This window comes from Trichoplusia ni, chromosome 1, assembly GCF_003590095.1.
Source record: "Trichoplusia ni isolate ovarian cell line Hi5 chromosome 1, tn1, whole genome shotgun sequence".
NCBI classification, from domain to species: Eukaryota; Metazoa; Arthropoda; class Insecta; order Lepidoptera; family Noctuidae; genus Trichoplusia; species Trichoplusia ni.
This window is the reverse complement of record NC_039478.1, coordinates 16,227,360-16,254,946: the sequence shown is the minus strand read 5'-3', so window position 1 is coordinate 16,254,946 and position 27,587 is coordinate 16,227,360. Positions and strand designations below refer to the sequence as shown.

General features: G+C 35.2%; 1 protein-coding gene across 3 annotated transcripts in view; it reads left to right on the top strand.

Annotated features, from left to right (window-relative positions):
• Positions 1–16,343, top strand: part of LOC113497218 — a 145,607-nt gene extending 129,264 nt beyond the window's left edge. For 2 of the 3 annotated variants that reach the window (XM_026876661.1, XM_026876670.1), the window contains 8 exons: positions 7,354–9,214; positions 9,296–11,434; positions 11,505–11,794; positions 11,880–12,086; positions 12,293–12,582; positions 14,631–14,742; positions 15,069–15,332; positions 15,752–16,343. In XM_026876661.1, the coding sequence (XP_026732462.1) occupies positions 7,354–9,214; positions 9,296–11,434; positions 11,505–11,794; positions 11,880–12,086; positions 12,293–12,582; positions 14,631–14,742; positions 15,069–15,332; positions 15,752–15,883 (5,295 nt within the window). In that variant the 3' untranslated portion in view covers positions 15,884–16,343. The remainder of the gene's footprint in view (positions 1–7,353; positions 9,215–9,295; positions 11,435–11,504; positions 11,795–11,879; positions 12,087–12,292; positions 12,583–14,630; positions 14,743–15,068; positions 15,333–15,751) is intronic. The other variant, XM_026876678.1, reaches the window with a different exon arrangement.
• The last annotated feature ends 11,244 nt before the right edge of the window (positions 16,344–27,587 follow it).

The following is a 27,587-nucleotide window of genomic DNA, read 5'->3' as shown; positions in this document are numbered from 1 at the left end:
GAAAGCACGTGTGATAAAGCCTAGGGCTAAAGGCGACCTTTTTCAAAACGCAGATGTGGAAACGAGATGCCGCTCTACGCCCTATCATTCTCTCTCGCTTACACAACTGCGACAGATATATTTAAAAAAAAACTTGTGGTATGCTCCCTGTAACCTTTCACCAAACTTCGGAAGTACCCTGTTATCGAGTTTCGAACAAAAATACTGATACATTTTCTTCGTAAAGATGAATCGAAGTTGCTCGTCGAGTTTGGCGTGTTGTGGCAAAGTTTCCCCAAGCACGTTATAATTGATATTTTGTTATACGCTTGTGAAAATGATATTCTTCCATCGTAATAGATTTTGTACGGGTTCTCATGTAATGTTTGTGTGCTTTTGGGGAAGTTTTTGAGGTTTCCACGTTACAGGAAGATCCGCAGACTTGTGAATAAATATTGTGGAGTGATAAAACAATTGAATGTAATGTATGTGTTAGCCACGTGTTATTCATGAAGGTCAGACTTTGGTTGCTTAATTTTAATTAAGGAATCCTAAAAATAAATTAAACAAACCAACTCCCTCCAAACAGTTCATCTTGTCTAGATTTTTAATTTTGATTTTAATTGATTTATTTTTAAAAGTCATAAGCTCGCAAAATGTTATGTCTCAATGCTAAAATGACTTATTGCCAAATTCTGACAATGAGACACCATGAAAAAAGCAGATTTAGCTTTATTCGGTAAATGTAAAAAGCGAACTATACACAGTTAAAAAAAGAGGAGAGCGTGGCTAAGCTATAACCGCATAAGTGATTCGATCACAGGTTAAGCTATGCTTGACGCGGTTGGTCCGTAGATGGGTGACCATCTTTGTCATAACGAGTTCCTCCGTGTTTCGGAAGGCACGTTAAATTGTGGGTCCCGGCTGTTATTCCTACATCTTTGACAGTCGTTACAGGTAGTCAGAATTCTTGAAAAAGTCTGACAGCCAGTCTAACCAAGGGGTACCGTGTTGCCCAGGTCACTGGGTTAAGGAGGTCAGATAGGCAGTCGCTCCTTGTAAAACACTGGTACTTAGCTGAAACCGGTTGGACTGGTAGCCGACCCCAACATAGTTGGGAAAAGGCTAGGCCGATGACACAGTTAAAAAAAGGGTTAGGCAGAATTATAGTTACCTACTCTCACTTACCTCAGTAGAAAAGAGTAACTATCACAGATTTTCGTTCATGTCTTAATAGACATACCATCCAAGTTTAGAAATCTCTTAGTAATCTCAGTCTAGGCCTGTTGTAGGTCTTAAGAATATAATTTCAGTGGTCAATAAGACGGTTCGACCGTGCGCTTTACTCGCAACCATATGACCGTATTGGCTTATCCGGTTCGAAAACGGTTCCAAATAGCTTTTGCAAGTTTTTGTGGGTCCACTTCAGTATGTGACTTTGATGAGTTTATTTTTCTAAAGTAAACTAAATCCGATATTTTATTTGTATCAGGTAAAAAAAGAAAATATAAATTTTATGTACAGTTGTTCGCATTATATTGTTTTGAGAATTCTTATCATTTAAATAAACCTATCTTTTTTATTAAAAAAAAATGGAATATGTTCAATTTCTGTTTTTCAATTATTTAATCTATTTATTCTTCAACCTAAACATAAAAAATCCCTTTCAATTATTCAAAATATCGAATAAACATTTGTCCAATTAATAAATACATACGTAATTAAGTACGTAGGATATAATTACGTAATCCTAGACTGATCAGTGTTAATTCTAAGTAGGTTACGTTGGAAGGCCGGGTGTTCAATATCTGAACTCTGCATTTGTCATATAATCCCTGGAATAGAATTACAAACCGCACTTGTGTAATAATTTATATTATAGCTATGTATATTTTCCTACTTTTATTATACACTGGTTATACCAGCGACTTCGTTCGCATGGAACATGACATTGGGCAGTATATTTTAAATACATCTTTCGAACATTTTCAACACGATTCTCTAAACTGGCATACCTTTTTATTTATGAAACGATTGGCATGAAACAAAGAGTTACTGTTAAGTGAAGCTTAATACATAAAAGGTGGAAAAACGCACAGAGAAACAACCAAAATATTATAAAAATATTTTTTTAGAGTTCACTTTCCTTTCTTAAAAACCTTTTCTTGAGCCCTGTAATCTGATAAGTCCGCAGTGTTTTGAGTAGAACCAAAATCAGAGTGTTTTTATTTTGACTTGAAATAATTTGGTTTTAAACAACTTTTAAATAAATCTACCTTTAGATAGTATTGATATTTATCATCAAACAAAATGATAAGTTTAAAATTAATAACATTTTAAAAAGAATTTGATTGATTGTATAACAAAATTCAATAAAATTTTGTTACTTAAAATAAAATTACACGAACGAATGCAAATAAAAGCTTAAAACTTTTATAATCATTTTTGTAGGCGTATTATTGTATTTTATTTTAATATTAATATTTTTAATACATAAGCTTACACGCCAACGCATGTTATAAGTTCAAAGTTGAAAAAAAAGATCAATGTAATATTGTGATTCAAAAATAATTCTCGTAAACACCACTCATAGGCTTGAATAAAAAGTACTTAACTTTAAAAAAGAACGATAACCGCACCGAGGAATTAAATCCTTGTGTCGCGGGAGTGTCAATTTTTTTTTATTTCAAGTCGCCCGTTTTCCAGGCTTTTTCAAAGCGTTATAATATTGACTCAGGAGCACGGTTACAATACACCCAAAAACGCTCAAACTTGGGACTATCAATTACAGATCAAACAAATGCTTGTCCTACTGGGATGGAAACCGATATGTGTTGAAAAAATAAACTCCAAAAATACTGAACTTAAGTGTTTCGGTGGTTTGCGTCATCATCATCATCTACAGCCTTTATCCTCCCACTGCTGGGCATAGGCCTCCCCATCCATGTCATGTTTTCGTCATACATGTTAAAAAAACAGTACAAACACTGTCTAAATTCAGAGTAAACACAACATCTAGTCGTGCCTATCATCAAACACTGTCAGTAAGTTTGTGTCTAGTTTAAGTTTATCCGAGGCAACGTGAAGAAGCGACTACGTCAGGCTCTCCTTAGGGAAATTAGTTTTTAGTAGAGATACTATCGTTATATACATACACAGGGAATTGGTACACATGAACATATTGGTATGTAAGGTTTTCTGACGTCAAAAAAATGGACTATTTTGAAGATGTATACGTTTTTCAGATGTTCTTAATCGTATGTTCAAAAATTCTAAAGATTTGTAGTAAAATATAGATTTATCATCGCATTGAAAAGTCTGAGTGAATAATAACTAGTCTAGACCTGCTTAAAATTTCATGTTAAATGCCTGGTTTTTACTTAAATTTTGAAATTTGTACTCCTTTTAAAGCCTGAATTTACGATTGGTAATTCTTATGTATTGCAATCCCTAAACCTTTTAACTTCTATTACCATAGATACTAACTCAATGGCCATAGAAAGTACAAAATGGTTGCACAGTACGCCGTTCTAACAATAAGTAATTGGTCGTGACTACGTTTTGCGCAAGCGCAGCTTAACTCAATAGAGGCTGTAAATGTCTTAAAACGTTTCGAAACGTTGTTTTAATTATTTTAGTACTTTTATTGTTATGTTTCATCACATATACCATAAAGCTGCCATAATTTGTTAACATGTGTTTTATTAAGGTATATTTATAGTTTTTAAGGAGTTATGGTAAAATAGTCGGAGAATAATCTTTCTAAAATATGAAGAGATATAAAACACTGGTTGAAACTTGAAACGAATTTATCTTTGTGTTATGCGATATTTAGTTCATTTAAAAAAGAAAAGCCTCTACATATAATTGTTAATAATAACTGCAACAGCAAATTCTCTAGCCTTTTAAACACAAAACATTACAAAAACGAAATTCGATTTCAAAGTAAGATTTTCTTAATCAAAACTATTGAACCTCGTTCGACGTCGGATCACGTCTTTATCTCCAGCTAATTTCCTATTCTATAAACTTTTGAACTCCGAAAGTCGTTTAATTAGATACCCTATCTAGCTAACCACATTATCCAAGGGATCGATTATTCAAATTAAGCTTGTATCCGTGTAGCCTATTGTTATATTAAATTGAAAACCACGGATCGCCCCTTACACTACTATTTAGTGGAACAATATAGTAGGGATGTGAGAAGCTCCGTACCCGAAACTGTAGAATATCCGAAATAAAAAAATCTGCAATGTTGCGGACAGCTAAAGTCAGTAAAAATAGTAATAGGATACATTATTACGGAAATGGTTTTTTTATGTTAAAATATATATTCATCACACCATTTTGTAGGTCGTCAAAAAGTGGTTAAAGAGTAAGTTATCCGTTAGGTATATTCATTATAGTTCGTAGTTCCAAAAGAGCTAGTATGAAAATTTGAGTAGAATAATATTAAAACAATCCATACCTAAGTAAAAAATAAATTATTTCAGAATAGGTGATTAAAATATTCAAATATCCGCATCTGTATCCGAAACTTTGAACACGTAACATCACTACAATATAGCTTGTTTAGGATGGACTGGTTTACCTTTTCAGAGTCAGCGATGTGGGGGACAGTGTGACAGATAATAGACTTAGGGGTCATCATAACAGGTAGTTGTTTCCCCTCAAGCGTGAGTCCATCGTAATTAACGCTGTTATGGGTGGAATATAACTTGATACAGTTCGTATAGGCATTCGTTTTTGAGCTTCCGTACTTTAAGGTTATAAACGGAATCCAAACTAATTCTCCGCTGTCTGTCCGTCTGTCCTTCCATCTGTCCGTCCGTCAGACACCAGGCTGCATCTTATATTGAGGCAATTAAAATTTTCGCAGATGATATACATACGTTCAACATTTTCCTTTTAATACAAAAAGTACCAAATTAAAGGTTAAGCTACGTTAGCTACTTGTTTTTAAAACAGCCTTTAAGTGCGTAATCAAATCAACTTTAACTGCTCCAAAGAGGTTCCAACTTCCATCCCAGTAACAACCCAATCATCTGACAAGCCAGATCAAGTCACATCTCAACACCAATCGAATACCAACGATCCAACCGATGTATTTTATTAAGAGTCAACAAGCGTCTAATCCGCCAATACTGAGGATTGACAAATCAAAAGCTGGGGTAACCGTAATCAAACTGTCCGCTCCACTATCCCTAGTGGACGATACACAAAGCACGTCGCTTAGTCCCGGACTTTGAAACCTACTACAATATTAACCAAGAATTTCACAATTGTCAAAGCGAGATGCTGCTCTCCATATAGAGCGCTGTCCCGCTCTTACAATAGCGTTGGTCTTAGATCAGGAGACGGTGGTAGGTACCCTGGTAATTAGGCGCAGACAATCTGGTTTGTGATCCTAAAGCGTGGACTCGATTCGGTAGTGCTAAGCTGTTGTTTGCTCGCTTTGTGCCTTGTTTTAATGCTACATATGTATGTATACTAACAAATGTGTGAATATTTTGATGAAATTGTAGTATTTTTGTAGCTTTCGTACTTTTCTGAGTTTGACTGAGAGTATTATTAAATAAGCACGTGTAATTAAGGTGATATGTATAAAACAAAATACATATTTAATCTACATTGAATTTAGATTAAATATATTTTCCTAGAACAAAGCGGTTCTTGTGATTAATATTGTTTTTATAGGAGACTAAAGGAATGAAAATTTGGAGGTCAGGTATACATTTAAATAAAAGCGTACTTTTTATTACTTTTTCATTCCAACTTAATTTAACTACAGCTTTAGAAGTATATTCGAATCAAATAAATTAGATTTATTACCTAGAACCTAAAATTCAGAAGCTAAAGAATTTTTAAAGTAATTCGATAAAAGTTAAATGGCATTAAAATAATTGAAAAGAAGCCACGTTTTCTAAATACGGATCGCTTTATAGAATTCTATTCAGATTATTGGATTAATACAAAATTCTTTCGTCTATTATATTTATACTCAGTATTCCTTTTATAAGTAGTGAAATGTAGTTTCAGCCTAAAATATATCGTGGGCGGTTGTGTGGGTTTGTTTTAATAATGAAAAAATATATTTTCGAATAAAGTTTCTTCGTAGACGAGACCACACTATTCTCCAAAACTAGACGCTGTTAGACACAATATTGAAATTGTAAGAAAGAATATACTTAAGTTGGTCTAGTGAGACTCATACTCGCGACAGGTCCTTGCAAAAAGGCAATTCAATTGGCCAATCATTGCATTTTTGACTGCATGAACCGTCATTGACAGGTGACAGACGAATGGATAATTAGGAGCCTTAGAGCCCATTTAGATGATGCGAGAAATATCATTCAAGTTGTAATACATTGCTGGCGATCATATATCACGTTAGATATCCGATCTGAGCGGCTGCACAAGTCTTGCAACTTGCATGGTATTCCTCGCATCGTCTAAATGGCCCCTTATTGATAGACTTTCGCTCTAACGCGCTTTTGTCGGGTACGAAACCCTACAAATGTTACATTTAGTTCCAGACTAAGTTTTTCGAGTATCGGTGTCGTCTGATGCTTCCAACACAGACAAGGTCTTAAGTTTGAAAGAAATAGGTGTATTGGAATTAAAAAAAAACAGTTTACTTATATTAATATAACATACAAATCAAGTAAATGGTTATAACATTTCAGAATTTGTTTTCAAAAGTATTTATGAACATAGAAAGTTAAAAATTCTATGCATAAATGTTCAGACTGAAAATCGAGATGTTTTAGAATGTTCTCCTGTAAACCCTTTAACATTATGCCTGAAAGTAAATCTCTTAAAACAAAAGAGTACCTATGTTTGTTGATTGAAAAATGACTAATACACATACGGACTTCGGAAGACAGGCTCTTGTCAAACTAAGTTGAATAATCGTTTCTTGTTTTTTGTTTTTGTTTTAAAATAAATCAATTTAAATTATCTTATGTAAGTTGTATAAACTAGCAACATAGGTATGGGTATTAGATAAATACTTTAGTTGAACTAAAAGTTAAAAGAAACAAATTGTAATTCTATCTGTAACAGGCTTTATCTGTCAAGTATCGATTCGACTTTGTAAATAGGCTAAAAATATTTGCATGAAAAAGCTCTTAGCTTCGAAGAGTTAGTAAACAAAATGCCTTTGGATAAAGATATTTATGAGAAAAGTTTGAGAAAACGTGCTATGTAAACTAGTAGTTGTTATTTTGTTGACTGGTGAAACCAGGATGTACCTATAAACTGATTCTAATTGATGACAGAAAAATCCAAAATTTTATGTTTTTTTTTGCAGCTGTTTGGATATATTCTATAGCTCTTCGACATGTATAATAATATGGCTTTGTTTTGTTCCAGATATACGACACGACAGAGGGCACGCGGCCGAAGAAATGGTCATCGAAGTTAAAGTTGAACACATCAGGAAGTTCCAAGACATCAGAGAAATCTCCAGAGAGCCCGTACATGTACGGGACTATCAGCGGACCAGGAGGATCAGCTTTGTCTAAATCAATGAAGTATGCTGAGACCTGGCTCTACGGGTCCGTCAGGACCCAGACCCCACCTATGCGACCTAGCGTCTTCTCCGCTTACTCAGAAGTACCTGGTCCTGTTCTTATAAGCACGCCTCAAAAACCTACACCCCACAACTATGCTGTCATACTATGTTCCTGTCCTGAGTACCTGAATGGTACAAAGAAAACCAGCTCAACCAAAGTCAGTATTTGTAAGAAATGCAAGGGATCTCGTTTGCCATTAACTATAGCTGATAGCCCACAATTGCTGGTTGGGGGTACGGTCAGAGGTCCTCAACTCAGTCGTGATTCTGGCTTGCTTAGAGCGGGGACAGTTAGAGTACCAGGGTCAAAGTCGAGGCCTACTATACTTAAGTCAAATGGGGAATCTGATCCCTACGATTTGATGAGACGTAACAGACTGGCGCCACCCCATGAAACTCGTATTGGAAGTCAGTTTTCAACAACACGATTAAGAGCCAAGAGCATTAGTCCGTGTCGTGTTAAGACAAAGAAACCAACAAGTCCGGAGACACTTCGTAAAAACAGAAGCAAGTCTGTCAGTCGCGTTAACGAAATATGGGTCGAAGAGGAAACTAACACAAGTACCGATTCAAAGAAATCAATATTGTCGTGTGACATCAATCCTTATGACTTAGTGAAATCTAATGGCAATTCAAAATCTTTAGTGGAAATTGAATTTGACGATGATTTTGGACACGTGTTTCAAGAATCTATGAAAAACAAAAACACGAATTCTTCAAGTAAATCTAAGTCGGATTCGAGTGTCAAGGCAATTAGTGGACAAAGAATCAGAGTATCCGATGAGTCTAAATCAAGTAATGTAGACGATGGGTCTGTTTACGACCCTGTCGATTATGATCTCAAATCCTATGAAAATAAAACTCAAGATGTATCTCCTACTTTGTCATTGCCAAATATTAAAAATGATCATAAGAAATCATCTGTAAGCAAAAGTACGAGTAAGAAGATATTAAGTATACCAACATCGAATCGTACAAAACAAAAAAGTGTTTCTCCAAAACGACCACCGAGGAGAATCAGAAATATTAAGACAGATGACGACAGCGAAAGTGATAATCGACTGACTGAACGTATTTCGAATAGAAAATCTGCTAATGATCATTTTCGTAGTTCTAAGGGTAAGAATCACAATACAGATACCATCAAATCAATATTGAAGAAGCCTAGAAACTACGACTTAATCGATACTTCTGCAAAGTTGGAGAAATCGGACGATTTTGAAAGTAAACGAGTCAATTCCTCTTTGTTTTATCTACCAAAGCCTAGAGAAAAGGCTGCTATGAATTCCCATAATATACTAAATAGAAAACGTGTCCAGTTTTTGGTTGAAAATGAAGAAACAAAGGAAATATACACTGCTGAACTAAACCTTGAACAAAATATTACAACTAAAGAGGTTCTTCCTGAAGTAAGCATTGAAACTGAAGAAGATGTCGTGGCTGAAGGTGACATTGTAAGTCATAGCTTGGACGAGTCTAGCGCAAAACTATCAGAGTTGATAAGCCAGGCATCACTTCATGAAATTGAATCCAACGAACAACTACAAATGCAAAATGATTTTGATACAGTTATTGAAGAAACTCCTGAAACAACGACAGAAACTATTCTAACTCCTGAACTTCCAACTGCTGAAGTCGCTACTAATGTCAACAAAGAAGGTAAAACTAAACAAGTTTCCAAAATATTATAATAGATTTTTAACTTAACATTAGTTACTAAATTTTATTTTTATTTTTCAGATAACAACATACCTAGGATACCAGTTCTTCGCCGATCAGAGTCTGAACGCATTACATCAACTCTATCAATTGATCCACCGAAGTTTTTGGATACTATGGCATTACGACCTAAAAGTAAACATGGGCACACAAGTCAAGTTTTCTTAACTTCAGTACTTGAGAATGAAGTGTGCAACCAAAATCAATACATTTTTAACCCAATGCCTACGAGTCCGGAAGTATCCGAACCCGTGTCTGAGATCCAAAATAATGACAATATTGAATCTGGTAATCTTAGTGACAGCAGCGATATTACAAGAACTATTCTTTCTAATCTTCGTCGTGGCATATCGGAGTCACCGGAGCCGCCACCCAGGCTCAGATCGAAGGAGCGTACAAAATCGAAAAAACACAATTACGTCAAGACACGCTTTGTTCGTAACAATTCTACTAGCTCTACTAGTGATGAATGGTCAGATGCTAACGATTATGAACAGAAAACTATTTTGCGTGTAAAACAATTTGATTCTGATACTGATGAGCCGAAAACTGCATCTGGGATTTTAAGGTCATCAGAAAACGAACCCAGAAAAACTTCCATTCAAATTAATGGCAATGAGTGTTACTCAACTATGAATGTAAGCAGTGATACTCCTATTTATTTATCATCTGTCGTTGTAAATGATGATTATGGTAACACATGCAATACCTATCAAACTGGCACAACAGTGACAATAAGCGTTGGTACACCTCAAAATGAAGTGAAAAAATCGAAAAGTCAAATATACATTGGCGCAGTTCTCTCTAAAGATCGGGAAAATACTATGGAAGCCAACACATATGAAGAATATTATGCTGACAGAAATAAAGATGGTACCTATGGTTCGCGAGATCAAAGGTCTTCAAATGATATTTCATCTATACTAAGCGATCCTGTTGAAGCTGTAAGACGAAATTTAATCCCGCATGTTTGCGGAAAGAAAGATGATAATAGCACTTACTCTGATAACCAGTCGCCTGATATTCAACCAAAGAATGGCAACGGTGTTACAAAACTTTTTGATGATCCTTTCTTTGCTCATCTAGCCGATGGTTTGGATTCAGATTTGGTTAAGAAGTTAATAGAAAATTCTTTGATTAAACTCCAAGAAACTAAAAACTCAGAAGGGGCAGACAGCAGTGAAATGACTATAGAGAAGCTAATAGAAAGTTCGTTGAAAAACTTAAAAGAAGAAAGTGCAAAAGATGCCGAAATTAAAGAGAAAAGTAAACCAAAGAATGAGAATAGTGCCAATGACGACGAGTCACAAAATCAAAATATTAACGATTCGTCCGTCTGCCCAGAAATTGAAGATAATAGCTGCTCTGCTCCCTATGAAAGTATGGAGTACGAGAGCGGTGCTATGGGAGTTTTTTCTGATCTTGAGCCAATGTCAGACTGTTATAACGCGTCAGCGAGTGAGTTGTCAACCGAAGACGATACGAATTCAACGAGATCGAAATTTTATCAAATGTTAGTCGACGCTGCAATATGTGATATAGAAATTTCAAATAATACCGACGACGATCACCACTATGAGTCTATCCGGCTGAACAGTGATCCTATTTATGAGGAGATTGGAGATATGCCACCGCCGTTACCTGTAAACCCACCTCCGAATTCCCTTATGATTTTAGATGATGAAAAACGTAGCGGGTCACGTTCGATCTTTGAAGGTGCATCAAAATACGATATTTTGTCATACTTGGTAGATGCTAAGGAGAGAGGTATTGATGACGAAGAAACTTATATAACGAGTTACGCCAGTCACAATGAATCATCGAATATGTTAGAGGAATCGAAAGACAAGACGAATAACAATGAAGGAATTCAGAAACATCTAAGTAGTAATACTAGCCAGCTATCTAATGCTTCAGATTCAAGTGAAGATAATTCCTTAATTATAAATCATGAGACTTTAGAAAAGGCAGTTGTCTGCAAAAAGACATCCGCTGAAATTGAGAGGAACGATTCTGGCGTTGGTTCAGAAACAAGTAAATCCTCGAGAAGCAGACTACAGGGTAAGACGTCTCCTTGCAATTTGATTACTGATAAGGATACGCCTATACATCTTTGCGAAGATTGTGACACAACTGTGGAAACTCAAATCACTGAACAAGGTAAGTAAAAATAATACTGTGCAAATAATATAATTGCTTCTGCGTTAGACAGATTTAATAACTTCTCTAGGTAACTTTACAGGTTCAATATACGCACCATTAGTGTGCAGAAAATGTGCCAAGAAACGAGCTGAGAGGAAAGAGATAATCACGGAAATTGTTGAAACCGAAGAAAAATACGGCAGAGATCTACAAATCATCCTTGAAGAGTTCTACAAGCCGATGCTGGTAGCCGGTCTACTTAACCAAGAGCAACTCAGCGCTATTTTCTTGAATGTCGAAGAATTGATCGAAAACAATCAAGTTATGTCTGAAAAGTTAAGAGACGGTCTTGAGATTGCTGTAGAACAAGGAGATGAGGTACCCATCCCTGTGTCAATTGTTAATATACGAGTAGAAAGCTTGGGAACATTGCCCTTACACTAGTTTTTTTTTAATTTTTCAGGATCTCTTGACTGTGAACGTAGGTAAAATCTTGCTGGAGTGTTCTGGCATGCTGTCAGCGTTCCAGTCGTACTGCGTAAAGCAGGCTGGTGCTGCCCTCCTGTTGGCTGGTCTTGAGAAGGAGAAGGAACTCCTGAGGATATTCTTACGCGTCTCGCAGATGGAAAACGCCGTTTTGAGGAGAATGAATCTAAACTCATTTCTCATGGTAATTTATCACTATCATCCATGTTTTTTTCTTTATTGCTATTTATTCCTTGAAACTTGAATTTTTTGACTGAACTGATGGGATCTGCTAAATAACACCAACAAACTGTCTTAAAGCATGGCAATTGTTGTGTGTTTCATACTTGTATAACTGATCGATGATATAAATCTTCGCAAGATCTAAATTTTGCTGCATAACAATTCTAGGTGCCAGTACAACGCGTGACAAAATATCCCCTCCTTCTCTCCCGGCTGTACCGTGCTACCGCTGCGTGCGCGACGGAGCGGGAAGATGTGCGGTCAGCCCAACGCTGCGTCGAGTCCCGTCTCGAAGAGATCAATGCAGCAGCCGCGGCCGCCGCCGCCGCAGCCAGAGACGTGCCATTGTGGAGGAGACTTGCGGCCGCGCGGAGAACCGCGCACGATCTCCATGTAGCTGATATCAAGCTGAGGAAGATGGCCGTTGATGTGCTCGACTGGAATCACGATGAGGCCAGGTGGGTGGTTCAAAAGTCATAATGTAACATTCTAAAATGACAAAAAAAGCCCTATTAGAAATTTTAACATTTGGCTTGATTTTTGAAGATCCAAAAAATGTTAAGACCTAAAGCAGTTTGGACTAATTTACTTCAATATAATTATGTAAACTTCCGGTTTTTAGAGGAATTTTTCTTGATTCTTATATAAGCTATAAATATACTACTAATTGAATAGGCTATGTCAATCTTGAAATCCTTTCATATAAAGATATTCGCACATAAAAGCCTCTTCTTTGGGTTATTTTGGCAGAATGTAGCCAGCACACATTCCGTTCAATTGGTGGATAGTACAAATGATCCCATTACTGAATCCATTGCGGGTCGCAAAACTGCTTGATGGTTCAAGTTATAAAAGTGATGATGTTTCATTTGCTTTTTTTTGCATTGGGTTAAGAAAATTATGGTTGCATCAATTTTCCCGAATTTAGGTTTTTTAAAAACATTTCTTTTAGCTGGATATTACTGCAGTTATATTATTTGGATTTTTTGTTAAAAGTATTTTTTTTATTATTATTATTCTTATTATTGATATTATTGAAAATCGTCAAAATTAGTTTCTTAAATAGGTTTAGGTAATACAAATCGGAGATCAGTTATATATCTGCTTACTCTTATTGCTTAGACCATAAAGTTGATAATCGTTGCTTTAGTGGCAGTAACGGCGACAAGAGCTATACAACAAGGCTTTTTACGGCTTAAGACTTTCACAAACACTAGTAATTATATGAGTAAAAAGGAGATAAAGTTTTAAAGTTCTTTCTTCTCTCTCATATGTTAGTTTGGAATGTCCTATTAAATCGTAAAAGTGAACTACAAAGGCTTATTTTCGTCTAAAACTGTTTGCTAAGATTGGTTGAAGAAGGGTGATGTTAAGATTCTTGGATTGGACACACTATGCTGCTCAAATGCGAGCGAATACGTGGAAATTCGAGTCTCCGATACTAATAACTTTAGCACCAAACATAGCCTACTAGGCGTATAAGTTCGCATAGTAGTCTATGTTTGGGTGCTGAAGTTATTCAAGAAGTAAGTAAGTAATTACTCGATAAAGAACTAAATTTGACGGTTTTAACCACTCTGGGCGATTAAATTTGTCGCTGTCTAAAATTCAAATAATTTATATTTTAAGTGTTTTTTTGCCTTTTTTTCGTCTCAACATAAACAGTTCTTATCATCACATTATTGGGTACACTTTGACCTTTCCATGTCAACTTAAATTTTCTTTGAACTTGAATCATACATTTCCTAACGTCTTATGTAAACAATACTAAGGCTAATTAAAACAATACGTGCGCCATATAGGTGTGTATTTCACAACAAGTAATACACTGCAGTAAAATTAATGTTTTAGCTGGCGCAGAATTTATACGACGTTGGAACAAGGAACCCCTTGTTGTGACGTCACTTGCAATAATACATTACGCGGTGTTGCCAACAGCAAGCAAATTAAACTGTAGATGAAATAAACTAGAATGTGCACTGTTTATGATCTAGATGCTAGGTTTACCTTTATTTATTTAATATATTATATTATACAATTGTACATATAATTATATTTATTTAGGTAGCGTAGTTCTGTAGTATTTTTTTTTACTGTTTATTCCTTAAATGGTCGTAGCGTTTACCAACGAAATTATACTTATCAAAATCTATGTACGAAATAATCTAGACTCAAAATGATTCACAAAATCCAAAATAAGACTTGCGTAAAAACCTCCGTGACAAAATAAATAATATGAAATTTGATGGCTCGAAGCCTACCAATAGTGTAGGATGTAGGTAAGACATAAAACCTTGTATTTCGTAAACTAGGCTTTATATTCTCCATACGATTGTACCTTTAATAAGGCAGGATTTTTACGCACGTATAACACGGCTCACGCTGAAGTGACGCGAAGCCCAATCGACCTTATTCCACCAAATTGACATAGCTCCTACAAATAAAATGACGACAAAATCCTCGGGGGCATGTTATTGAAATTTGTGTTTTATGCTCTTGTGTTAAGGTTCGCAATGGAGGGCAAGCTGCTGTTCACTCAGCCGAACGACAACAACTGGCGGAAAGGACGCACCATCAAGTTGACGCCAATCAACGCTCTTTTGGTAACTAACGGAAAGGTGAGGTTTACTGATTTTTAGTTTTTTTTTTGGTGGCTGTTGTTGGTTAAGAGTATAGTCCTATTGTTTGTTTTAAAAATAATTATAATAAACAATAGAATAACATCCTATTTGAAAAATATTAGAAAAGTTAGGTTTCAATTAAAAAGAAACGGAATATAGGCTTAACTTACCGGATGCTTGGGAAAACCTGAGAATCTTAAAGCAAAACTGTTTAAAATTTTAATACAAAATACGAACTAACTAACTGAAAGCAAACCACCAAACCTAACTTTAAAAACATGTAAAAGAAACAAATATTATTTAACAATCAAAACTCTTCCCAGCCAACGATCACCCACAAAACGAACGAGATACGAGAGACGCGGGAGGCTAGAGACAGAGAGGCGAGGGAGAAAGAGGGAGAAGCTCTCTTCGCCCGGAGCGGAGTAAGAGAGGCCGCGCTCCTGCTGGTGAGAGAGAAGGCGGGCCGATACACGCTGCAGAGGGAGCCACTGTTTCTGGACAGATGTGTGGTCGCCGCGGACCACGAGCCTGAACACTTCTTTGAAGTACACGAAATTACTACTAAGGATTCGTATATTTTTAAGGTGAGTTGGTAACAATTGTATTGTTGCTTTTTGTTATTGATTTTTTTGTTAATGTTTACTTAGTATTTGGTTACTTGGGTTCTGACTTTTCATGGGCACTAAAATAGATTTGAAAAACTCTTGTGGATTAACCCAAATCACCTACGTAACTATCTATTCGTACCTTTTTCTAATATTCATAATACCAGACTGTTAAACAAATCTTCTGGACGAAGTCCTTTCACTTATAAAAAGACAACCTTTTCATACGGTACATATTTTAATCATCTCGCCCATTGACGTGAAGCCTTAAAATATATTTTTTTGTATTGCCATTACTATACCACTGCAGGGCAAAGGCCTCCTTTACAATTTTCCACTCTGTCCGAAGAGATTCATTTGTTTTTAACTTTATTCAGTTTTTTCTTTTGTGATTACAGGCGGAAGAGAACTCGCGCACGCGCACTTGGTACCGGCAGCTGCAGTACCACGCGCAGGGCGCCGGCGCCTGGCGCAAGCGACGAAACGCACTCGCTAACATCATGATCAACCCTATGCTGACAAGGAACTGAACACTGTACCGTAAATGTTAATGCATTATCAACTTTATAACAATTGCTGTAAGGTCGGAATTTAATTGAAACTACTCAACTTTCAAGTGCTGAAGTATAAAAGACTTTGGCTGAATTTAAGGAAGGTTGAAATTTTATAAAACTACAATTTTTTGTCTTTTGTTGGGATTGAAATTGTTTGGCACTGAATGTTAATTTACAAAGCGACTATAGTTTAATTTAATTTCCGACCTTATAATAAAGGTGGAGAAAGTTGATAACGCTTTGGCATTTTAAGGTTGCTCTTTGTTTCGTGATATTTGGCTTTGAAATGACGTCGTAAAATGTGTTTTATGTTCAAGTGCATAAAGTTGATGGAGGCCATTTTGATCTTTAAATAGTATTGATGTGATTTTGACAGGTTTCAGGACTTTATTGGTGTTTTTTTTATATGTTTGTGTATGTGTTGTGTTTTCTTCATTTAAACTGATAAATTTAATTGTTCTCTTTTAATTGTTTTCTTGGTATTTAAGTAAAACTTCCTTGACTTTAATTTATTTTCTTAAAAAATGCTTTTGTCTTATCTATTTCAATTATATTAAACTTTAAACAGGTTTTTTGAGAACCTTTTCATTTTTCAAAAGCTAATCCCAATCATTCATGGAAAGATAATGATTAAAAATTAGTACACGCCAAATGTCGTTGAAAGAACAAGCTATAGTGCTGCCCTCTATTGACGTAAATTTCGCATTTACCCGTCAGAAACTGTTTCAAGATTTGTATAGATTAAGCCGTATTCATAAACACTCCAATGGATGATTTTTGACAGAGAGTCGTTTGTGGATACGGTGGGAAAGGCGTATTGTCGGAAATCACAACCAAGGAGAGTTCATTACAAATATTATAAGTAAATGATGAAACGAGTGCATTTTAATAAATTTTACGTACTTAACATTCCAGAAACTTGTTTTTATATTGTTTAAATGTAAATATTCAACAATAGTTTGCCACTAGATTTTAATTAGCTTTACACCAAAATTTAGTTGTTCCATTTATGTCCCTTATGAACTATAACATTAACAAACCGTAACATAAGATATTGTATTATATTAATTTTAATAGCTGTGATATCCTGTCCAAGAAAAACTTAAAAAAATCTAAATAAAAAAATGCTTTGTAATCATTCAGAATTCTTGTAATTATTATAATTTTAACATAAACAATTGTTCAAAAAATAATAATTTTAATGTCCTAACTAGTCTTAAGGGAAATCGTGTGTAATAATATAAATATTTATAAGATATAATTATACATAATGAGTTGTATTTATTGTATGTAATAGAATAATTAGTTGTAGATTTGCTAAATAAATAGAGTTTAGAAAAAACTGTTTCGCCTTGGGAATATATTGTATCTGTTATCATTAGAGAAGACAGGAAATAAATAAATTAATAAAATAATTTTAGTTTTTATTTATTCAACTGTTGTAAAACATCTACACCCTTAAAAAAAAATGTTTTTTTTTTGTAATTTTTTAAGTAGAAGCCACACTATACGCTTTCCTTTTTACATAAGAGATAGTCCTTAACTAATACTAAAATCAAAATAGCCCCAAATGCGCAGGTATACTCAAACGAATACTTACGACCACCATAGTTTGGGCCTGGAGGTGGCTTATAAGGCACCCCATCACCTGATAAGCTAACATGCAAAGAAGGAGAAATAGGTACGCGACGAAGAAAACTCCAACGTCTTCTTCACTCTAACAAAAAATATATTTTCTTTCAATTCAACTTTCGATTATTATTATTAAGTACGGCTGTCTAATATTTGTCCTAAGTATAGAACTTCAATACAGGACTTCATTACGGATCTCATACCTTTATATTTATAGATAAGGCAGCAAACACAATATTAGGTCTGATATGAAAGTTCTCACACTAAATGTGATACAGCACTGGGCTCATTTCCTGAGCGAGGAGCAAATAACGATATAATTATAACGTATTTCGACTTCTAAAAGATATTTATACTCTCCGATATGGTAAGGACTGTAAGGAGGTTATTTTTTGTTGAAGGAACTTATTACAGGGTTAAGATAAAGTCTGCGTGGCCCTAGCGGTTCTATATATTATTATATATTTGTATGTAGGAAGTGCAAGTTCAATCCCAACGGAAGCACCAACGCGTATTTTCCAAAGTTATACCCATGGCATTGTTTTGACAAAGGTTGAAAAAAGAAACCAGATTCTAAATATTGGTATATGCAATCACCAACCCACAAACATGCTCAAATTTTCCCTATACGGGAGAAAGCTTATGGATAACAGGGGGAAATGTGTAGGCTGTTATTGTTATAAGATTCGATAGCTGGGTATGGCTGACAGATGGATAGCGTTATGGTAGTCGCCAATTCGATTAGGGGCATGACTACTGGCTTTGAGGAATAGAACTTCCCTTAAGGGCCCTCTCGAAAATATGCCTCTCTTTGTGTTATATCCTTAAAATATATGAAACCACTCATATGTTGTCAAAGTACTGATCACGACTGTAGGCCACGAAACTCGCAATAGTCACAACTCATCGATGCGTTTAACATTAAGGTCCAGTTTCACCATACTCTGTTAAATATTTAACGGTCTGTTAAGACAGATAACGGACTGTTAAAGTTATCGAGTGTCCCACCACGACTAAACGTCTGTTAACTTCGCTTAACAAGGCATTAAATCTAATCACCGGTCAAGACGTCTGTTAGACACTAACAGATTGTCAAAGTCACGTCAAAATGGACGCTGCATATAATTTTATTTTTGCAAATAACATTTTAGAAAATTTAGATTGCTTAGATGGAATTGTACGACGTCCCAGAATTTTTAAAGATCGTCATTGCTATTTCGAAGAATACGATGATGTCGATTTTTGTACCAGGTTTCGTTTATCAAAAGATATGACCCTTGATATTCTCCAGTTGATCGAAGATAAATTAGAATATCCATCAGATCGGTAAGTCGTCTATTAATTAATTAAGACCATCATGTACGTTATGAAATGCAAGAAATCATTGAGTAGTATTTTTATGCACTTATACAACCCATCTTATCATGTGTGATATTTTGATTATATCCACCTACAACCTTATAACTTTACGAACACAGATTTACATAATACAGGTAAGATTTATAAGGCTTATTCAATACATGAATGTTTTATAAAATTAATCATTTATTTTGTTTCAGAAACGAATCAATTTCACCCATAAATCAGCTTCTTTTGACTTTGAGATACTATGCGACTGGCTCCCAACAAATATCAGTTGGTGATTATTGCGGTATAAGTAAATCGTCATCTCACAGAATCATACACAGAGTCACTGCTGCAATAGCCTCATTAAGCCGCAATTGTATCAAGTTCCCAGACACAGTGGAAGAGATAAGGAAAACTCAGTTGAATTTTTATAATATTGCAAAATTTCCAAAAGCTTTGGGTGCTCTAGATTGTACACATGTACGGATTCGTTCCCCTGGTGGGGTAAATGCAGAATATTTTAGGAACCGGAAAGGCTACATGTCCATAAATGTGCAAGCGATTTGCAGTGCAAATTTAGAAATTTTAGATTTGGTGGCAAGATGGCCTGGCAGTAGCCAAGACCAAACTATTTGGAACGCTTCCTACAGGAATGCTTTGTTCGAAAGCGGCAAGTATAGGGATGCTGTATTATTGGCTGATAGTGGGTACATGAATCGGCCTTATATCATGATGCCACTGGACAATCCACAAACCCCAGAGGATATACTATATAATGAGGCTCAAATCAGAAGCAGAAATCCTGTTGAACGCATGTTTGGGGTGTGGAAACGAAGATTCCCTGTACTTGCCTTGGGGATGCAGATACAAGTGAAAAGATGTCTTGCTGTTATTGTTGCAACGGGAATACTGCACAATATTGCAATAAAGGGAAAGGAAGAGTTACCACCAGATGATCCTGAACTTGAGTTAATTATGCCATGGGAAGATTTGTTCCGTCAGGGCCATATCAGGGAACAAAGAAATAATGGAGTTATGAGAGATATAAATCCTAAGCGAAGAGAGCTAATAAATAATTATTCTAAAAGTTTACATTTAAATGCATCTCATAATTGATTTATAATTATTAGTTGTTATGATGTCTTTATTTTAACTGCATTAAATTTTATAGACCGAAAACAGTTAGTACCTTAAGTACAAATGAAAAAATCTTAAGTACAAATAAAAACATGATTCATAAATGTAACTAAAGAATAAAAACATAATGTGGTGTATTAGTTTAATTAAATTCGTTTGTAAAATAAAATAAAAAGTCGAAAATCATATATTTTTTTTTTAACATTTCAAGTTCCATTTCCAATTTCTCCGTTCTAATTTTTTCTTGTTTTAACTGTTCTCGTAAAATTTCTTCCTTTAGGGCAGCTTCTTTTTGGGTATTTTTCAACATGTTCTCAATAAGTAATAATTTGCTTTGCAGGACTTTGTCCTGCAAAGAAGTCTTTGGCCTTCTTCGGTGCAGCCATGTTGATGTCGAAAGTTCTTTATTGCCGGAAAGTGTAGTCGACACTTTAGTTTTCAAATCTCTTGGAGTCCAACTGCTCCACTTTTTATTTTCCACTTTCTAAAAAAAAATAGAAAAATTATTGTAATTAATTATTTCATAATTATAATGGCCATAAAAGCCACTTGTCTGCCAGTACCTACATAAATATTTTTACCCACCTCAGTTGGAATAATGCCTTTGTTTTTCTGAGACATACTGGAATCTTTAAATATTGGTGAAGAAGGCGCATTGGCATTGAGTACTGTCTGTGATCCCAGAACGACCCCAGACTCGATATCATCCTGGTAAATAAATAAAAAAATTACCTCGTATAATATTATGTTAATTAAAGTTACTATAAAAATATAACACATAAATATACTTTTTTATTAAGAACTTCAATTTCAGTATTTGAATTACGAAGTTCCTGATCTGAGAAATGTATATCAGAGTCATAAGGATTATCAAGTCCATCCAAAGTTGGGCCAAGTAACATTTCCAGTTGTCCTTGAAGTGGTCCTGGTGGTGGAATGTCAGGCTTGCCTCCTCCTGCAAAGAAACACAATACTTAGCACGACTTCTCGGAATAAATCTATACACTTTTCTTTTTAAAAACGACTATTGCTCTAAGGAATTTAATCCCTGTGTCGTTGGGTTTCACAAACATACAATTCACATGCAAAAAGACACCCAGACTCAGAACAAGCATTTGTGAATCACTCAAAATAATGCTTGTACTACGCGGGAATCGAACCCACGACACGCGGCGCACAGTGGGTTTGGCGTGATGACCTTAACCACTCGGCTATACCGTACAAGCATTGGATGTGCCTAGCTGTAGCATATTGTGTTCTTCTTGTTTTCAGGCCTAGCTAGTTCAAGTTTTAAAACAAATAGCTGTGTCACCTACCAGTTAAAAAAATATTTTTTTTGGCAGCGGCTTTGTCTTTCCGTGTGGTGCGTTTGATGTTGTCCCAGCAGGTTTTTAATTGCTCAACGTGACGCACGTGAAAAGAACTTAAACAATTAAATTCTTCTGCCAGTTTCTTCCACCCTTCATTTTTCGTTGCACTGGTCACGGCATCCGTTTTTTTATTTTCCACGATATCCTTATGCCGTGAAATTAATTCTATCAGGAGTTCTTTTTCGTGTGTGGTAAAATTCGGTCCACGTGTCTTCTTCGACATTTTTTTATTTCAAAAAATCGCGAAAAAATTACACCGCAACAAACCGAACACAACTAATCAAAACGTAAACAACACCTAGATACCTTGACATTTCATTTCAAACGACGTATTATACGACTATGTAAAATGTCGTCCAATTCCATATAAATACACGTCGGAAGCGAGCACTTCAATCTGGTTGCTTAAAATAAGAGCGAATGACTTGCCCGTCATTCAGTTAAACGGCAGATTTACTAATGCCTTGTTAAATTTTTGCCGTGGGACACATGACGACATAACAGACCGTTAACTATTAACAATCCATTAGTAAATGACCGATTATGATTTAACAAACAGAGTATGGTGAAACTGGACCTAAATATGACAGTAAAAAATTAAATTCAGAAACAGGCTTCCAATTTTAATTAAACTAAAACTACATTATCAGTCTTATTTTAATCTTTAATTATTATTTTTATACATTCTCTCTCCATCTTTTACATACACCGAAGATCGTCTCCATATCGGATACGTCACGTACGACGTTAACGTCTCGTATATTTCATGTGCACATTGCTTCAGCAAATGTCATAGCATGTGATAAACGCCGAATGTGTCGACGATGTTATTATTAATATCTGTGACAGACAGACACACAAAGACGCCATTACGATCAATACACTTCCGTAAATATTATGATTTTATGCGCTGCCTTTCATAATGGCGTTTGCGAGTTTTTCATGGAAATTGTTTCGCGGAATTGTTTAACGATGAAATGTGACGGAGTTACATCGAGGACTGGGTGAATTTAAAGCTTTTGATTATATTTAGTAAAAAAACGGAAAGTGCTTCACTTGTTATAATAAAGAACATACAATTTAAACTCTCAGCCGAGTTAAGTATCAATATCATGTTATTTCTCCGCGTCGGCGCTTCCTGAACTTTGAGACTAATCTTAGAGTTTATTTGTATGGATGTTTGTTCCTCTGTCACGCAAAAACTATTAATGGATTTAGACGAAAATTGCTGCATGGATAGTCTATAAATATGATTGACAGATATAGTTGACAGATACAGATATAGAATAGTTTTATCGCTATTTAATGTTCCCGTCATTTTCGGCGGGCTCGCGGGCAACAGCTGGTAACTTATTTATTTATAAATTACGGTAAGAAAGCATTACATTGATTTTGAATACTAAGACATTTGTCTATAGTCTCAAAGGTCAAGCGAAACTTGACAGCTGTCTTCGTATACTTATTTCAAGGTACAATTGGGCCAACAGGAAAAAAATCTTAAAAAAATATATATATTCCAAACCGAGCTATTCAACGGATATTTTACAACCTCTACATTAGTTATTCCTCCATCAGTATTAACGGACCTCTGCGGATTTAAGAAGTTTAATGAAATCCTGATAAAAAATGAATTAGTTAATATTACGAGCCCCGATGGGTCGCAAAAATTTAATTACGAAGGTAAACGGACGTTGGGTGAAGTTTTTGGAGGACGAAAATTGGTTTTACGGTAGCACTTAACGGGATATAGGTTGTGTTTTGCTTTTTACATTTTTGGGGATGAATAAAGCTTAGGTTAGCAACAGGAATAATACTTTATTTGCAGTCTGAAATGTAAAAAGGTATTGAGAATTAAATGGCAGCAATTGAAACCCCCGTCGGGAGCAAAAGTAGGAGAGAAGAGAAAAACAATGTTACAAATTATATGTCCTATGACATTTAACAAGTTACATTTTACTGATATTTGCTTGGGTGTATCAGCCTCCTTAGACCGCTAGTGGTCTGGCATGAGGCAGTAAGGGACTAAGATCTCCATTACCCCGGATTTGCTGTGAATGTCAAGATGACATTGCTAGGAATGTAAATTTTGACAAAAAATACGATTAATAACAAATGCCTATTAGGTGTGCGTAATAAATTGTCCATCGTATATAATTTGCTGCGAAAATAAAACTTCTGGCTAGTTTGTTTTTTATCTGTATGCGTTTTTACAAATGCAATAAAACTGTAATTCTTTTACTTTAGAAGTCATGCCAAAGAATTTTTTGATGCTTTGTTTTAATTATTGTTTATGTTTTTAGTATAATTAGCAAATTATTGTACTGTAAATATTTAACACTTTAGTTTAATAGAGTAATAATTTTATTATATAAGTAATGAACTTTAGAAGTTAGCATACATAATTAGTCTTCTAAAGTCTACTGACATACACATTCAGAGGTTAGTACAAACCACACATTGTTGGAACTAAAGCCGTGGAGTATCGAAGATTTTGCCTCATGTACCTAAGAAGCACTCGCTAGCAACAAAACTAATATTAATTTGTAAACTTTACAAGTGTCTACTAAATCTCAACGCCAAGTTTAAATTATTGTCTAACCCACACCGCTGACGGTACTCGCATGAAGTCTTATATTAAAGTTGGGATAATTTTACCTGCTCTTGAACATTTCGGGACTATGAGACCACATTTTGTTATTTTAGAATTTTACTTTGTTTAGGTTTAGCTCCAATAATGTTCAACTTGTTCGTTTTGGAGTTATGAGAAAGTAGTAGTTTGGTACTTGCCATGACTTGTTGATACGGTCTTCAGATTTCAGTTTTTTTTTACACCTACACACACTACATCACATACATTGTTCTGAACCCAAAGTAAGTTGCTAAAGCACTTGTGTTATGAAATTCAGATACAAAGAAGGTACCACAAACACCCAGACCCGAGACAATGTAGAAATGTGAATTTTTACATTGATCCGACTGGGGATCGAACCCGGGACCTCAGAGCTAGCGACACCTTGAAACCGGTGCGTACGCCACTCGACCACGGAGGTCATTATTGACTATACCTTCCAGATATAATTAAGTATACTGTTAGTTAACTTTTTCGCGTTGCTTGATCGGTATTTAAAGGGTGTGAGTAGATAATTACTTTTCTCTAAGTTTAAAACGTGAGCTTTGAAAGGCACCTATGGTTACATCTACGTTCAACAATTTTAACAGCTTAGAAACAGATTTTAATTCAAAAGCAACTCAAGTAAACTGAACTTGACTGAATTAATTCGCATCAATAATTTATCGAGTGTTATCTTTAAGTATCAAAGTTTGTTCAATAGAACGGAGTACCTAATAAATTATTACACGATTTGTTTATTGATTTGGAACTTATTTCGTTTGGACTAAGTCAGTAACATTGTGTCTTGTTCAAAGTCGAGTCTCCTTAGTAACCACTTTTCTAAGAAAACATGGATTATACAATTATTCGCTCTCAGAGCTGTCGCTGTATTGTCACTGTCGGAGCAAGATACCACTACGCAGTATACAGGATGTCCCAAAACTCAACGATAATCTGAGACCGGATGAAAGGCCAAGTGATAACAGATCAGGGAAAAAAAATCTGTTTCTTTTTTTTGAAAAAAAAAAAAATTTTTTTTCATTGCATTAATTTATAGTTTCGAATAATAGAATCGTTAATGAAGATCCCGGAATTAAAATACTCACAGCGAAATTGTCACATTGGTGATCACAGGACTTAAAAAGGCGACGAGGGATGTCGAATTTCAACTTTTTAAATGTCTCTTATCGCTGAACTGAGTGATATGGTTTTTTTTTAATATTTTTCCCTGATCTGTTATCACTTGGCCTTTCATCCGGACTCAGATTATCGTTGAGTTTTAGGACACCCTGTATAGTGTTGTCCTGCTTCCGCAACGACAACTGAGACGTATAAGAATTGATATAGAGTAACAAGAAAACTCAATAGACCTTGGTGAAGCGTTCGACTAAATATCCCCATCTGAAAACTCTAACTAATAAACTTGAATATGTAATTTTAGACGTGTCTCACCCGTAACATAATACCCAGATACATTTTCTGTTAAGTAACTAAACAATCAAACGAAACAAGACCTTAACCCGTTGAAATAAGATGCAAGTGATGATTTACGAAGTTATTGATAACTTGGCTTTGGTAAGCAAAATTTGTGGAATAAGTTGAGTATTATAATTATTAAAAATATTACCTGAAACTGTATAGACGGTATAGAAGTTTAATAGTATTACAAATTTAGTGAGAACTTTGGTAGTTATTAAAGTTCCATGTCAGTGACCATGAATTATAATATATCGATCTTGCAAAAAGTATGTTCTTGGGAAACTTTCTGGTATTATTTTAAATACAGACGAGTAAAAGATGTTTTTTTTTTAAAGAAAGGATCTACCAGTCTTCAAGAAAATATGCGTAAAGTACGCAAGTTGATATTGGCCCTGTATTTATATCACCGGATGAAGTATCTTTGTACAAAATGAATAACCAAAAACAGGCCAAAAAAGTACACTCGTCTTTGATAACTCACTTACAATTTTTACTTAAAAACTCCTTGGAGGAACACAAGTATACACGACAAATAGTACTTCACTGAAATAGTCTTCTAACGTTTAACATTCCTGAAATGGCCCAAGAATTTCGTCCTCGTGAGGATTGTAGACACTCACATGGAAAATAAGGGTAGAAGGAAGTGGTACGGAAGATATACCATCGCGTCTTAAAGTAAGCTTTAATAAAGAGACGTCATTGTCCCCAGACTACGCGCCTGTGAAAATATTAGGAGATGAAACTCAACAGACACTAAAGTTATTGATGTTCTAAAATGTGACCTATACATTCCAATAAACGATGTAAAATTTAGCACTGCGTATGTGGTATAGTATGACTATGAATTTACTGGGAAACTTCTGCACTTTTGGACTAAGCCTCTCTTCAAAACCGTCCTACGCACAACGGGATGATTTTTTGGCGTGTTTTTTAAGTATCGTTGGACTTGTAGTTCAGAGATGCCATTTCTAGTAGGTATTAAGGTAGGCAGGCACTTCCTACTATATGTTCCATCTCCACACATCTTCATCTTGCACTCGCATAATAAAAACAACTGCTAGTTTGTTGACAAATGAAAGGACTGTATTACATTCTTGCCTTAAGTACATACCTTTGAGTAATTTGCCACATGCAAGCGTGTAGCGTGGTGTTTTATTTGCTCTGCTGTATAAGGGTTGTTAAATAGTTTGCTTGTGAATTGCTTAAGGGATTTGGAGATACCTCATTTTTGTTTGGTTTTGTGACTTGACGTAGTAAAAAATGTTTTTATATTACATTTTATGTATCCCAGAATATTAATGACATTAAAAAAAAGTCAAATTTTTAATGTCATTAATATTCTTCAAAAGTCAAATTAACATTCCAAAGGATAGACGTAGATTCATAAAATTGTTTTATAGTTCCGTACCCAAAAAGACAAAAAAACAAAACTCAATAACTGAGGCACCGTTATCTGCTCATCCGTTACAAGGCTATGTCCCATGAATTGTGATAGCAGCTCAAAATATTTTTAAACAAATAATGCATTTCTGCAGCTGACATTGCAAAAAAGTCACTTAAAATAAAGATCGAGCAACGCATGTTACGGTGATGAAATGAAGCAACCTCTTGTTACAGTTATATATTATATCACATAAACCGATTAACTTTTCTTCAGCCTATTTGTACAAAAATCCCAGCATCGCAAGTCCGACTCGCACTTTCCCGGTTTTTATTTTCAACCGTCAGTCAGTTATTCCCTTACAAAATTATGAAGTCCGATATCAATATCGTTTAAGATCCATTGTAACAGAGATTGGGTAATCGTCTTACATTCGTAATTCTATAATGTTGTCTGGGGCTTCCTACTAATCCACAGAAATCCCTGTTCCGAGGGCTCCCCGTTTAATCCTGTAAAGTCACTTGACTATTAATTGAAGTGTTTGTTTCAGGATTACCTTAATATTTTAAATTGTTAATGAGAGATCAGAAATTTGAGAATAGAATTTTAATCGTTTGATAGTTACAGTCAGACAGGAAACCCGTTAAGTGCGAGTCAGATTTGTGGCACTCGGTCTCCAAGAAATGGGTTAAAGAAAAACGAATTTGCATAAAATTTCAACCG